Source organism: Boleophthalmus pectinirostris, unplaced genomic scaffold (genome assembly GCF_026225935.1).
Source record: "Boleophthalmus pectinirostris isolate CB_2022bp ecotype Guang Dong unplaced genomic scaffold, ASM2622593v1 HiC_scaffold_4, whole genome shotgun sequence".
Lineage (NCBI taxonomy): Eukaryota > Metazoa > Chordata > Actinopteri > Gobiiformes > Gobiidae > Boleophthalmus > Boleophthalmus pectinirostris.
The window spans coordinates 12,256,269-12,272,765 of NW_026571353.1; the positions used below are offsets into that span (position 1 = coordinate 12,256,269).

The 16,497-nt window shown below is 37.8% G+C and overlaps 1 protein-coding gene across 1 annotated transcript; it reads right to left on the reverse strand.

Annotated features, from left to right (window-relative positions):
* Positions 1–459: 459 nt before the first annotated feature.
* LOC129411250 (multiple epidermal growth factor-like domains protein 9) lies at positions 460–15,736 on the reverse strand. Its single transcript, XM_055161497.1, has 4 exons — positions 15,715–15,736; positions 13,529–13,678; positions 3,933–4,202; positions 460–2,200 (listed from the first exon to the last, which is right to left on the reverse strand). Exons 1-4 carry the CDS (start codon positions 15,734–15,736, stop codon positions 1,695–1,697), a joined length of 948 nt encoding a protein of 315 aa, XP_055017472.1. The 3' UTR covers positions 460–1,694.
* Between the last annotated feature and the right edge of the window lie 761 nt (positions 15,737–16,497).

The window sequence follows — 16,497 nt, forward strand, 5'->3', positions numbered from 1 at the left end:
GTGCTACTTTATGTGTTGAGACAGGCAGGTCTTATTAGCTGCATAGCAAACGTGCCTGACACTCCCCCGCCGGGTCCCAGTGCCAGCTGTGGGATCTTCAGCTGGGAGCATCAACCTTCACTGGTGTTTGGCCCCTTTAATCTCCAGAACATCTCAGGATGGTAGGGCAGCAAACAGGGATATGAAATCGTGAAACTTATATGAGAGCAAATACACCAAAAAAACACAATGAAAAAAAAACAACTTTAGCCTGCAATGACTCTCCTTTATATCCTAAAAGAAGAAAAGAACAACAGCCATAGCATCACTTACGTTTCATGTTTTGTGCAGCAAACAATTTTTGTTTATATCAGTCAGTATCAAAACACACTGCTGATCTAGTCTTTTGTTAGAGTCTAATAAACATGACACAAGAACAAGTTTTACCCCATTTTATTGGAGTTGCACTCTGACGCTTGGGGTTTTATTATTTACATCATTTTACTTGCCACGTTGAGCCTTTCTGGGTCACGGTGCATTCAAATCATGTGTACAGTTTATGGCAATGTCAGGACGATGAGGAAAAAAAGGAAAACAACAGTATAGTAATTAAAAAATAGAAAAGCTGTGAGCAACATGAGGGGATGCTTGTTGAGTGACAGTGAACACACGATTAACCTATACCTGTACAATTATAATAATAGTAGTGCTATTCACATCCATATGTACAGTAGCCAAAGTATTTACAGTGGTCACATTGAGAACAAAGCCAGACCTGAGGAGGTTATCAACTTTCGCTTTACCACACATTATAGCCAGAATGATGCAATAACAGAAAACCAAAACTAGCGGCTAGCTCTGGAGTTGCTCACCAGTTAGTCATTGTTTGTTTAACAGCTTGGGAACGAGGAAACATGTGCTGACTACATAACGAAATGGTACAAAGGTTAAGTTTGGATCTTATCAATCCATAGTTTTGTCTGGTCACAGTTCGTATACCTTTCAAGATGGCCGTTTGCAGTTTGTTGAGGTAGGCAGCAGATTAGATCTTTATAGTGGATGTATGCATTGCATGAATCACACTGCCAAATTGTATCTGTAGTTTAAACAGTATAAAAGACTCCTCTTTGATTATGAGCTGGCACGCATAATAACTTGGAAGCTATATGAACAAAAAAAAACAGTTCAGGAATATCCATCTCGCTCCCCATATTCTCAAAAAGAGACACACAAACTATACAATGAAACATATTGTCCCATTCAGACAAGAGAAAACACCTTGGATAAACATACATGTGCAGCATTTCACTCAAAACCAATAAATAAGAATAGAAATTCATTAAATAACAATCACTGTCTTAAGATCACTCGTCTTCAAGTGATAAAAATTATAACTTAAAATAGTCACGTTTTAAAAAACAGTGAAATGCTTAGCTCCTCTTCTAGTAATTATAGTGGTTCCATTTAGCTTTGCACGTGCTCCAACTGCAAACAACTCCACAACAGCGCGATCTTACGAAGTAACTGCCCTTCTCTTTGGAGCATTCTCAGTTGAATTTTCAATAAGAATGCAATCTCCTTTCCAAGTTTGTATTGTGAACAAGCCTGTAAACCGACTTATTTTATTAGGGAGCCATCTCGGTTTTGGTAACTTTTTCCAGCAGCTTTTAGTGATATAATAATGTACAATTTATGTTTCAACTTGTTTTGCTTTGTTAAGCTTTATAGCAGTTGCCCTGCGTTGTGAGAGCTAGTTGACCATTTGGCGCTACTTCATTAGCTTCATCCTCAAGCAAACCCGATACGTCCGCGTTGGGGATGCTATCGTGATAACTGCTAAAGCTAATGTTGTCCTCCTTCAACTCAATGGTCCAAAATGGTGCGTTGAGCTTGCGGTTTTGGTACTCGCGATAGGTGTAGACTCCCCCCACAAACCCAAGTAGGAGTAGCACCACGAGAATAATGACAGCTAGGATGATGATGTTGAATTGGGTCCAGGAGACTTCGGTGAGTGCAGCTGTGGTGTTGTCCGTGGGGCTGCCCAGGCTGGTGAGCAGGGCCTGGGTGGTGGTGGGACTGAGGGACGAGGAGTTGGAGGTGGAAGGGGGCAGGAGTTTTGGCCCAGAGGTGGAGGAGGAGAAAGCAGTGGAACGGGTCGGAGGGGATGTGGGGGCTTCTGTGGTGCTGGTGGTCTGGACTGGTGTGGGTAGAAGCCTGGGATCTGGAGAGAGGAAAATGCATTAAAGTTCTGTTATAACTAAAAAGATAGTGAGTGATCCCCATTGGTGGTCTATAGACCATTAGTCTAAATCCTTTAGTCTTAAGAATATTATCCCATCCCAACTCACAGGCTGCTGGGAAGCCACAAATAGCCTACTTTATAATTGATATCATGACCTGAGACAAACCAACAAGCAAAAGTTTATTTTAGCATTTGTTTGTCTATATCCCTTAAAACTTTCTGATGCAATGTCCCAATCTATTTTTAGCAACTGTGAGGCACTTGCTTTGGCAGTGTGTTTTAAGTACAACACAAATGCAAATCCAAAATAAAAATGAAGAAGACATCAACTGTAAGAAGCAAGATGTATGGAAGTCTGTATCTTTTATATTTTAGATTCAAAGTCGCCACCTGCTGCAAACTCTTTGCCTTTAATGAGAATCTACAATATAAACAGTCATGAAAATAAAGAAATAATGAAATAAACAGTCAACATAATCCTGACCCATAGATTCACTTCTTACCGTGCTCACTGATTAGAGCCAACTAGCCACTGCAGCAGTAACTAGTGAGAGCTGAATATTGAGCACTTGTTTCAGTTAGTTTGGAATTTTCCATACCCTGCACAACTTTGTCAGGGAAACATTGAGTTCACTGGATTTTACTTTTGGATAGCCTAATGTATAATCATAGGTTGTATTATATATTATTTATCTGTTATCTGTTTATCTGTGTACTATTGAAGCAACTAGTTGGCTGAAATCAGTGAGCACTGTGAGAAGTGAATCTTTGGGTCAGGATTAAACTGACTGTTTATTTAATTTTTCTTTATTTTCGTGACTACACTGTAGATTACACTGCAAATTACATTGTACATTGTAGATTCTCAGATGGCAACTTTGAATCTATAATATAAAAAAAAACATACAGACTTCCATACATCTTGCTTCTTACAGCTGATGTCTTCATCTTTATTTTTATTTTGGATTTGCATTTGTGTTGATGTAGGTTATATTTTAAATATCAAGATATCGCCCATACCTAAATTAGACAGTCATAATTTCTCTGACACATTTTGGGGTTCATAACAAAAACACAGCATTTAAGCAGTGTCTCACTCATACGGAACTATTATGGCACGTCTCAGACTTTCTATTACAGTAATGGTGGATCATGGATGTGATGATTTTTCCTGTAAGGAAAACAGATGCAGTGGGAATGTGTCATGGTAGTTAAAATATTGGTGCATTTGCACCACCTAGGGGAGCAAACATGAGCCAGGTGTTGTGTTTCATTCACACATGTTTAAGTAATCCTTTATTCTTAGTCTGTCTACAGTAGATCTCCAAATCACAAAATTCTTTGTTCCACCTTGTGATGTCATCTAGTGGTAGTGTTCAAAGCTACCTTTTACCTTTAGTTCTGTAAACATTGGCAATTCCAGGGCTGAAATGATCTAAATGATTCTTATGAAGGTGTATGGAGTTCAAACACACAGTAGAGCAAGTGTGGCGATACAGGAAGTTTAAACTTGATTATTTTTTGGTCCAAGTTTAGAATTTGTTAAGTTTTGGTTTCGTGCCTAATTGTAAATACTGGATCTGAAAAGAATCCTAAACCCAAAATGGCATTTGAGATCAAAACTACTACTGTTAAAGAGCATACACTCAAATACAATTATGTAATATCTGTTTATATCCAGTTTGTACTTTCTTTGCAGTTAGACCCTTACTCAGCCGTGTGCAGTTGTGAGCCTTGGCATCTCCCACATATCCTGGTGCGCAGAGCTGGCAGTGTGCTCCCGTAGTGTTGCTGATACAGCTCAGACACTCTCCCGTGTGGGGGTTGCAGATCTGTGAGGGCCCCTGGGGGTCGGAGTTGCCGCTGCAGTCACATGGTACACAGAGGGCATCCCGTCTGAAGAACCCGACACTACACTGGTCACACTGAGGGCCTAAGTACGGACCCAGGCAGCGATCACAGACTGCAGACCCACTGGCATCTGAGGAGAAAATGGCAATGTAATGGTGAATTCAGTTCAATTAAAGGTGCACTGTGTAACTTTTTGTTTGGGGGTCTGTCACCTGCTTGTTTCTATGGATATGTCATCGCTCTGTCTGAAATATTCCACAGTATGACTTTAAACAGCACTACCTTACATTTATGCAATTACAGATGGTTTTACTGCTCAAAAATATATCATACCTAGAAAAAACAGGCATTCTGACTGTGAGTGGGGTTGCCTCTCCACAGATCTGACCTGTTAGTCTGCCTTGTAAAGCATCAGGAGAGATTAAGGAATGTACATGAGATAAATGTCAACCATTTGCACAGCTCTGTACATCCATCCATCCATCCATTTTCGTCCGCTTTTCCGGGGCCGGGTCGCGGGGGCAGCAGCCTAAGCAGGGACTCCCAGACTTCCTTCACCCCAGACACGTTCCTCCAGCTCCTCCGGGGGGACCCCGAGGCGTTCCCAGGCCAGCCGAGAGACATAGTCCCTCCAACGTGTCCTGGGTCTTCCCCGGGGCCTCCTCCCGGTGGGACATGCCCGGAACACCTCCCGAGGGAGGCGCCCAGGAGGCATCCGGAACAGATGCCTGAGCCACCTCAACTGGCTCCTCTCGACGCTCTGTACACTTGAGGCTTTTAAATGATTACTGAAGAAGTAAATGAAAGTGGTGAATGATCCAACAAAAAAATTAATAAATGAATACCAGGGAACAACTGATATAATAAACAGACAATGTCTGAGTTTTTACAATAATGTAAAATCTCCTTGTTAATGCTAGACAGGTTAGGCCTGGTTAGTACTTGCATGGGAGACTGCAATAGGGCCACTGCTGCCCCACTGTGGTACCTGGTTTTCCTGTTGTGTCTTTAGGCAACACATTTCACCCACTTTCACCCAAAGAATGAACCATATCATTACAATAACTATGTCATATCTGATCAATTATAATCAGTTAATTATAATAGATTATTATTGTGAAATGTTAATGGCATACCTTTGTTGGAAACCTAAATAAAACTTGCACTCCATGTATTGTTATTTCAGTATGGAGTCATAAAACTATCTTTTTATTTATTTATTTTTATTTGATTTTAGTTTTTACTACTTAAAAAAAAATCACAAGGGTTTACGTATAATAAAATTACAATTACAAAACAGAGCCAGTGGATAAATGTTAGTTTGTGTTGCAATATGCTGAAGCACCACTAGAGGGCATAAACGATCAATAAATAGTTGAGGGACAAAGAGAATATTTATAATACATTTAAATAATAAATTATTATTTATTTTAATTATTATATTATATTATATTTTAGTATTAATATCAAATAAACTTAACAGCTCCAACTATAAAACTATAGTCATTTTAACATTCCTGCAAGCCCCCCCCTACAGTATTTGATTAACAAGAGTAAATATCATACCAGTGACAGAACTATACAATATCCCTTCAAAAGTAGTAGTAGTAGTAGTAGTAGTAGTAGTAGTAGTAGTAGTACTACTAGTAGATAGTACTAGTAGATAGTACTAGTAGATAGTGGCCAAGTTGTTGGTGGCTCTCCACTGAAGTCATGTGACCTGCTCCTGATAAGCTTGGTTTACTCTCTGTAGGGGTCCACATTCAGGGTTATATAACCAAAATGAAACAGGAACTACTGATGCTACCAAACTGTGCATTTGACCACTGTCCTACTCACACTGACCAAGGAGGGGAAGAGCCAAATGCATTGAAAGTAAGTATAGTAGTTAAGATAGTAGTTTAACATTAATCTTTCGTGATGAAGTTACTTAAGTTGGAGTGAGTGTACACCACTGGGCAATCAGTTTGAATGAAAAACAAGTCAGCGAAGTGAAACGAAGTCAGCGAAGAGAAGTCAGCGAAAGGAAACGCATTACAAAAGTAGTAGTAGTAGTAGTAGTAGTAGTAGTAGTAGTAGTGGTAATATTAAAAGTAGTAGTTGAAGATTAACATGCACTTTAAAATATAAAACTAACTCCTTACTGCCCAAAGTAAAGTAGTAGTGGAAAATTCTTCTATTCTCAAATCTAACAAAATTTACAATATAAACCATATAAATCCAACCCTTTGCTCCCACCTCTGTCTCTGTGACATATTTTCACATACGTAGGCATACTTTACAACCAAACCTACCACTATGGTAAGCTTCTAAATATTTCATGATGCCCAGATGAGGCCCGTGCCCGACGTGAGCGAGCGAACACACGGTCCATTTGACGTGTGTGACCCACATTCAGACGGCTGCCGACGAGCTGCAGTTCCACACTCTGTCAAAGATGGCACCATTTAGACTTAAACTTAGACAAAGTTAATGGATCCAAAAAGGAAATTAGTGCCAAGCAGGGGTGGAAGAAGTACTCAATTTTGTTACTTAAGCAAAGGGACAGTCTGGAATTTTGGACATAGGACCTCATTTCCTAGTTAGCCAGAGTGTTGGAGACGTGTGGAGATACTTTTTAAAATATTACATCCAGTCCTTGTATTTGCAGAGGTTGCTGGTGCTAGGCTAGTGCATGTCAATGGTCATAGTCACCCACTCCACAAAACACCTGAAGCAAATCTATTATTACACCAGACTGTCAATGTAAATAGAATAATTCTAATTGATCGAATAATTTTTGAAGTAAAACCAACCTTGCATTTGAAGGATTTATGTCTGAGCAGCAGCAGCGAGTTCTACTTCCTAATAGAAAGCTTGGCAGTGGTGGACTGATATATGAGAAAATAGTCCCTCAAAATGCGATGATTCAGTTTTATTTCAGATATTATTCTATCAACACAGACATTTACATCGATCATAATATCTGGCATAATAATAGATTTGCCTCGGGTGCTTTGTGGAGTGGGTAAGTCTGTTTTTAGTGGCAGGATAACTATGGCCATTGACATGCACTAGCCTAGCACCAGCGACCTCTGCAAATAGAAGGACTGGATGGAATATTTTTTTTAAAAAGTGTCTCCACGTGTCTCCAACACTCTGGAAATGAGGCCCTATGTCCAAAATTCTGAACTGTCCCTTTAAGCAAAAAAACAGATACTAGAAAAAAAAAAAAAAACTCAAGTAAATACACACAGTATCACATGTAAAAATCTATTTAAGTAAAAGTATTAAAGTACCAATTTTAAAACGTACTTCGAGAGTAAAAACTAAGAGTAGAGTATTTTGCACAGATTTTGAAGTCTATATATATATAAATGAAGTGATTTTAATAAAGAATTAAGCAGAATTTTGTTCAACTGAAATAACGGAATTTCACCCCAAACGTAAACCTTAAAGCAAATAACAATACATCATGAGAAAATGGCCCAAGCCTACTGAAAAGTATCATGCACAATGCTATTTTCTGATCTATGTCATAATGTTGTTTCCTCACCACGAACATACCTGGGGTTGTGTTTTATTTCATTCACACACATGTAGGCTGAGTTCTTCTCTCAAACAGACAACATTCTGTTCCACCTTATGATGTCATGGGGTAATACAGAAAGTGCTCTTCTGTATTTTTAAACTCCATACACTTTCACTAGAATCATTTGGATGATTTCAGCCCTGGAATTGTTCATCTCTACTGAACTAAAGGTAAAAGGAGCTGTTCAATTGAAAAGTACCACTGCATGACATCACAAGGTGGAACTGAGCATTTTGAGCTTTGGAGATGTAAAGTCGTAGACTAATAAAAACTGATTACTCAAACATGTGTGAATGAAACAAAATACAACTCCAAATATGTTTTTGAGGAGGAAACAACATTATAAGCTCAAAAGAGTAAATTTTGTGTAATATAGGACTTTAACATAATCAGTGTCTCTACAATTTTACTTTTGCACAACTGAGTAATAGTGCAGGACTTTGAACATAGCATAATAATTGGATATCACAGAGCCACAATTAGGACAGGAATTCCCAGTGAATGTTTCTTAATGATGTGCTATCATCTGTACCATCACTCCCACACCCCATTTCTCTCTCCATCACAGTCTTCTTCTCCGTCTTAATCGTATCCACTCCTCTTTCTCTTCTCCTCATTTCTCCATCTTTTCCTTTCCTCCACGTCCTTCCTTCTCTCCTCCCCCCTGCCTCCCTCCACATTTTTGGCTCTTTCACATCCCTCTCCTCTGACTTCTCACCGCTTTCTCATCTCCTCCATGATCCCTTTTTCCACCAACCTCTCTTTTCTCTCCTTTTCACCCCGTATCTCCTCTCTTCCCCCAACTCTCTTCCTCCTTTCTTCCCTCTCCTCCATCCATCTTCCCTCTCTTTCTCTTCTCAGCCATCTTCACCTCCTCTCCTCTCTCTTCACCTTCTCTCTTCCCTATCCTCTTCCTCTCTCTATGCCAGGGGTCATGGTTTAGACCTGGTTAAATCCTGGTTTAGTTCTGGTTTATTCCTGGTTTTGGTTCTGGTTTAGTTCTGGTTTCAGTTGTGGTTTTAGTTCTGGTTTATTCCTGGTTTTAGTTATGGTTTAGTTCTGATTTAGTTCCAATTTTAGTTCTGGTTTAGAGACGTGGTCTGCGCAGTTTATGAGCATATGGAAGGGGGGGTTCGTGATTTTACGGCCAGGTACCGAACGACCCACAGCCCAGTACTGGTCCCTGGCCTGAGGGTTGGGGACCCCTGCCTGCTCTAATGTACACAGAAATTATGAAATATTAAATAAAATGATAAGAAAACTACTTTATTTTGTTGCAAAATACCAGCAAAATGTGTTTCTTTTTAGGTAAACTGTGCCAGACTTTTGGATAGAATTCTCCCTATGGTGATGTCATTAGTATGTTGAAAACTGTCAGCTTTGTGTAATTTTTAAGATAATTTTCAGCACAAACTGCTTCATGATGGGTGTAAAACTATAATTTATATTTACAGCTGGTATTATTCTCCAAATGAAGCCAAAATGAGAGAATTATAAAAAAAAATCTGTCACACACACTTTAAACGTAAACAGGTAGTGTTTTTGCAATTTTAATATTATGCCTAATTTTGGGCCAGCAACTACATAAATCTCCTTAGTTCATCAATTTATGGAGAAAAATGTGATTCTTGGACACCACAATTCTAAATCAAATTTGCACTGATATTCAATACTAGTATCATATGCTTCCTTGCGCTCTTTCTCCTCTCTTCCATCTACTCCCTTCATCTCTTTCTCTCTCCTCTTTCCAGTCTAAAGAGCTCCAGCTGTGCCCATATCCACCCATCTCTCCTCCCTTGCTCTCTTGCTCCCTTGCCATTTTCCTCCTGTCTTCCCCATCTCTCCCCCCTTCTTCCTCTTCTCCTCTATCATCTTCTTCTCTTCTTCCCTCTCTCTTCCTCTCCTCTCCAGTCTGAAAAGCCCCAGCTGTGCCCCCCCCCTCCCTTCTCAGCGTAGTTCCTGTCACCCTTTCATCACCCTTTCATTTCGTAGAGCATGGAGCACCTCGGCCACTTTAGCTCCAGAATCAGATGAAATGTGACCTGACAGCCAAAGTGCACACAATTATACCTGTACACAATGCTGCTGTTGCTATGGAAATCGCCACATTGACACTGCACTTTTTTGGAATAAATTTGCCATTTCTTTCAAGTGTTAGTTTGGGTTGCTTTTTAAACTCAAGTCACAATCACTCAATTCTTGGTCACCATTACTACCACTACTACTACCATTACACACCACTACTACCTACTACTACTACCCACCACCTACTACTACTACACTACTACCACTACTACTACTACCATTACCACCACTACTACTACCATTACCACCACCACTACTACTACCATTACACCACCACTACTACTACCATTACTGTTACTACCATTACTACCACTACTACTACTACTACCATTACACCACTACTACTACCATAACCACCACTACTACTACCATTACTACTACTACCATTACACCACTACTACTACTACCATAACCACCACTACTACTACCATTACTACTACCATTACTACTACTACCATTACTACCACTACTACTTACTACCATTACCACCACTACTACTACTACCACCACTACTACTACTACTACAATTACCTCTACTACTACCACCACCACCACTACTAATACTACTACCACCACCACTACTATTACTACCACTACCATTACTACCACAACTACCACCTTTCCCATTACCACTACTACTACCACTACTACTATGTTTAGTTCTATGTTTAATATTTTGTGAAAGTTTACCATAGAGTGATGATTTTTGAATTTTATGCTGGAGTTTTGGAAAACATCCAAAGTTTACTTTGCTCTTTGCAAACAAAAAACAGGTTAACAGGCCAACTAGACATCTCATATTTTTGCTCCAGTTAAAAGAGTATTATCATTTTTCATATGAGAAATCCACCATCTATTTGTCACCATGGAAATGTTATTGTTTTGCATTAGTCTATCTAATGAAAATGCTCTGTTCCAACTTGTGATGTCATCAAGGTATAGTTTTCACATTAACATCAACAATTTACCTTTAGTTCAGTAGAGATGGCAATTCCAGGACTTAAATTATCCAAATGATTCTAGTGAAGGTGTATGGTGCAAACTAATGTAAAAACACAGTAGAGCACTGACATCACAAGGTGGAACAGAGTGTTTTCTGGTTGAGAGAAGAAAATATACAGGGTTTATGTGTTAAACATGTCTGAATGAAACAAAACACATCTCTGGATGTGTTTTTGAACTTTGAACAGAAAAAAACATAAGTCCCTTTCAAGAGTTTTCCTTTAGTTCTATATATATATATATATATATATATGTGTGTGTGTGTGTATATATATATATATATATATATTTTTTTTTTTTTTTTTTTTTTTGCAATACATGCACCCTAACTGGTCCAAAATGACGAAGTACAGAACTCAAAGATAAATAGTTTGACTTAATCAGACTGTATGAAGGGTCAGTTACAGTGTAGACTCCTGATAAACCAGAGCTGTGTGAACACTCTGAAAACTGCCCATGAGGCTCCATTTTGGGTCTGAGCCAAACTGCAATTAAGGTCACACTACTGGAGTTAACGAGTGTAACATTGATCACTGTGAGCCATCAATGAACCACAACATGCTTTTAACAAGAGGAGATACAGTGGGATAGCAACAGTCTACTACTTCAAAGTCATCTAGGCTGGGATATCGTTTTTCAGTTAGAACTGTACCACCAATTTAGCAGAGGTTGGTAGTACTCAGTAGCATTGTCAAAAGCATAGAAAATAATATACGAAATGTAGCACTGAAATTAGATACTCATTTGAGCAGGTATTGATAGTAAAAAGTCATATATACAGGACAGAAATGAGCCTTTCCTGAATAGCTTTAGAATGATCTTGAGAGCATAGACTACTAGTATGCGCCCATGGACCACTATGGAGCCTACCTGGACAACTCAGGGATCACACAGATATAAGACTGTGGTCAAAGAAGATCTATTCCTTAGTATCAAAATCGAGTTTGAAATGTTATTATTGTGATACCACTACTCAGGTTTACTCAACCAAAAATTGTTGTAGAAATTGTACTTTTCAGAGTTGGTTTTGATCGTTTTCTACTTGAAGAATAATTTGGTTTCTCTTCGATGTTGTGGTATTAGCATTAATTTGTGTGGAATTAGAGTGCACAAATTTGGTGCTGCAGTCTAAAGAAACATAGCATTAGACTATTACAAGCACTCTGTAGTACAATTCAACTAATCTAAAAATAGTTGATAATGTTTTGACCAAGAATTGACAGACCGTAATGAAGCTCATAATATAGCAGGAGAGTGAAGAGGGTCATCCCATAACTAGGTTACAAATTGAATTATTCAGCAGAAAAAAAATGTAGTACAGCTAACATGGATTCACTTCTTCATTTGTGCCCCAGTATGCAACTGTGAAGGTTAAACTACGAGTATGAGTGTTTTGGTTTTGTTGTGATAAAGCAACTTCTGGGGTCTAGTCATTAATAAAATATAATAGAATCTATGTGATTTTCTGTCAGCATCAATACTGAAATTAACATTTAGTTACAATTTTGATCATATTGTGAATCTTGCAGCTCTTCATTGGACAGTTTGAGACATGTTTTAACAGCTCAGATTCCTCTCTCGTGATGTTAAATGCTACAAAACCCTTGAGTTTCACCAGGTATGTTCCCAAATCACTTTTCATTCCCAGATTTGTCATGATTTAGTGCTGTGTCGTAAACCTGGAGTTCACACTGGAGGAGACATGTTTGACTAGGAGGGGAAAGTAGGTCATTTGCAGAAACAGATGAGATCCGAGGGGTTGCATAGGTCCAATTAATCCCAGACTGTCTGGAAAACGCATGTAAACATCCGGTTTTCCACCAGGATCATGTTCAGGATCAATGTATGGATTTTAAAAGCAGATGAAGTAAAGTCTAATCAAAGAGTTAATCAAATCAAACTGCTCTAGTTTATGGGTGATGCATCTCAAATCAAAGTGTTACAGTGATGAAAATAAGTATATAAAGGCCGCTATCTTAACTTGATAGGAATGTATTCTTCATACAACAAATATCAATTACAAACAAATCTGAATTTATTCATGGAAAGTATCTTGAGATTATTAAATTAAGAAATGTAGGTTGTTTTTGTTTAGCCATATAGTGTAAAAAGAAAACATGAAAAGTTACATTTAAATAAGGTATTGTTGCTTAAACAATTTCAAATTTTTTCCATTCCAATTTAGGTAATTTATGAATACAGATAACCTGAGTAACTTTTACATACACATACCACTTGCTCTATTTCTAGTAAATGCTCAATAGTCTAGTAAATATTCAACAATAGTCTACTTCAGTAACTATTCTGCATTTTATTATATCAATAAGAGTTCAATTTGAGGATTTTAACTGATCAGAAATATCAAGTTTTGAACCTTTAATTTGTTTCCATTAATACTAACCTATAAATTGGACTTTAAGCTTCACATCCAAACAATGTAAGCTGACTTTTTTACCTTCTATGCTACATCAAACCCTTTTTTAATGAAATTGTGTCTACGGGTATATTACCGTATATTGCTGGCAAAACAACAAGTGAATTTATTTTATTTATCTTATTTATGCTCCCTTTGCATATATGGTGTATTTGTGTTCTTGTTTTTACTGTATTGTTTCCAGTGTTTCAGTTCTTTTATCCTGTAGTCTGCGCTGTTGTCACTTTTCTAGCTGCAGATGTGTGTACATGAATGAGTCAATGAGCTGAGTCACTGCCAAACTAAATTTACTTGTTGGTACCAATGAAGTAACCTTTGAACCTTTGTAAATAGCATGTTTAAGTATTACTTGACCAGTACTGACCGGTGTGGCAGGTCCCATTGGAGGAGGTATTGGAGCAGGGGCAGGGCAGACACGCTTCATTCGGGCCACTGTTAGGACTGCGATAGAAACCAGGTCTGCACTCTTCACAGTTGGACCCCTGTGTATTCCCCTCACAGTTCAGACACACACCTGGACAAGACAACAATGCATTTATTATTAAGATAATGTATATGTATCATGGAACTGAAAATGAACCAAAATATACAGCCAAAGTAGTGGTGAAATTATATTAAATAAGACATATTGTGCTTTTGTCTGCTGTATAGTGATAATTTATGTCACACATGGATCATCATGTTATAATTTGGACATTTTAAATTGGAATATTACTTTGAAATGACTCAATCAAAAAAAACAAATCCACCAATTTCAAGGTTAAAAAACTGCAGTGCCCAGTGGGAGGCTGTTAACACCGTCACAAGAAGGAGACGCAAAGTTGCAGGCATTTCCAATGGATAGCTGCACATTACGCTGGTCAATACCATTTGTATGCTGCATAATGGTGACGAATCCAATTAAAACAAATTCAATTATAACAATGCAATCAGAGAACCAAGTAAGTACAGAGCAGAGAGGGATGAAAACGAGGGTTGATCAGAGCAATGACGTCTTAACTACAACAGTATAAAGATGACTCATACATGCTTGGCTCACGCTAAATACAACTTGGAGAGGGTGAATGAGAAGGGAAAACAACTATTACATGGTTGAAACTGTGAAGAGTCAATTTTGCGTAATAGGTTCGCTTTAAAAATATGGTTAGATTAGCATTTTTTAAAATCAAGATACCATCCAGGAACATTAACACGTGACATTTTGAGGACTCATCCCATGTTCAAATTCAGTTTAAAATTTTTTGGCAATGGTCATAAATTTTATAACTCTGAAATCAAACAACTACTGTTTCATGAGGTCATTTTATTGTGTAACAAGCTGAGTATGTGTACTGTCTTGGTATGTTATGATGTGTTGTGAAATTGTATTAGTCTAATTGTATTAGTCTGAGGTCTATATTTAACCACACACCAGTGACGCCACTATGACCTTTGGCTGAAACTGGCTGGCACATATTTCACATTCTGACAATAGTTGTGTACTTCTTGCCATTGTTCAAGAATTGATGACATGAAATAAATGATGATAAAGCAACGTTTCCTTTTGATTTTGTATATAGACAATGCAAATTTGAACAAATCACTATACATATTCAGATAAACTATTAAAGGGTTGTTTAAACAATATCTAAAAAAAGAGAAACACAAACATGTACTGAGTAGACTAGCTTTTTGATCAAAGTAGGAAGATGCCAAGACATAATGTAATTTATAAATATTACATAACATTAAAAAAAAAAAGTGTTAAACTTCTTGATGACTGAAAAAAGCAAAGAAAATGATTGGCACAGAGGGAAAAATTAAGGGGAAATTGCATGTAGAATTTGAGTCAATTATTTGAGACATCTTATTGCATATACCACTAAATTTTAAATAACTATGGATGAATTATTTAAATGTTTTCACAGTGTGATCCAATATTATAGAGCGCATTCTGACACAGAGATAATATTTGTACCAAAACATCACAATATTTTGACCACTGCTACTTTAAATTCAAGGGCAAACACTTCAGCTATTTTCAAGTCTTAATCTAACTACCAAAACATCTAGTAATTTTTCCATTAGGGCTCTGTTAAATCCACAAACATTGCCTAGTTCTCCTGTAATTTACCATGCCATTACTCATCCACAAACCTGAGCCCTTACAAGCCTACTATTAAACAGTAAAAGTAACCTGGAGTGAATCACTGTCATTACACACTCCTAGCATTAGCCCTGCTCTGGTGATGACTGTTTATCAGTTTGGGAGGAATAGCATGCTTATGTAAGGGACGACACTGCAACAGCAATAACAAAGCTCTTAAGTTACATGGCCCTGTATCAGATTCTATCCCATGTATTTAAAATGTGCAAATGTGTAACTTTTTGGTTGGGAGTCCGTCACCTGCTTGTTTCTATGTATTCTGCCTGGAATGTTCCTCAGTATGACATTAAACAGCTCTGTCTTACATTTCTTAAATTACAGGTGGTTTTGCTGCTCAAAAATGACTAGAAAAACATGCATTCTGACTGTAACTGGGGTTGCCTCTCCACAGATCTGACATGTACCTTGGCCGGGTTTGGTCTCCATGATGATAGAAAGTTTTAATACCATACTGTGAAACTTTCCAGACAAACCTATAAAATCTCCATGAAAAAAAAGCATTTGACGGACCCAGTTTACACAATGCAAATTTAAGCAAAATTGTCAACTGCAGATATATTGTATGACATCAAAACAAGCCTGTTGCACACTGCCTCCATCTAAAAGTGTTTCATTGTCCCATAATCAGAAGTATGTGTTAACATGCTAGTTGTTCTAAGATTCACTGTCACTACAAAACTCCGCTCTGATCTCTGAGAGTTGTGAAAAGTGCATATAAACTAATTTTGAGGAATAATTAAAATATGCACTATGTAACTTTTTGGTTCCACAGATCTGAGTTATAACTTGGTCTTGTTTGGTATCCATCAAGCTAGAAAGATTTAATACTATACTGTGAAAAATTCCAGACAAGCAAATAACATCTCCATGGAGAAAAGCATTTGACAAATTCTCCACCAGAAAAGTTACACAATACACATTTTACCATTAATCATGAACTAGTTACATTGCGTAGTCAAACGCTTGAATCAAAATTACTCAAATAAATTCATATTAAAAGGTGCACATTCTTCTGGTAGAGGATCTAATTTGTGTTTGTCTCCATGACAGTCGTTATAGCTTTGCCTATAATGTTCCACAGATTAGCATTAAACTAATCAATGCTGCATCTAATTGTTTGTGTTGCTAACAGTTCTTGAAAAACATGCATTCTGTAAGCAAGCTTGTCTCTCCACAGATCTGAGCTG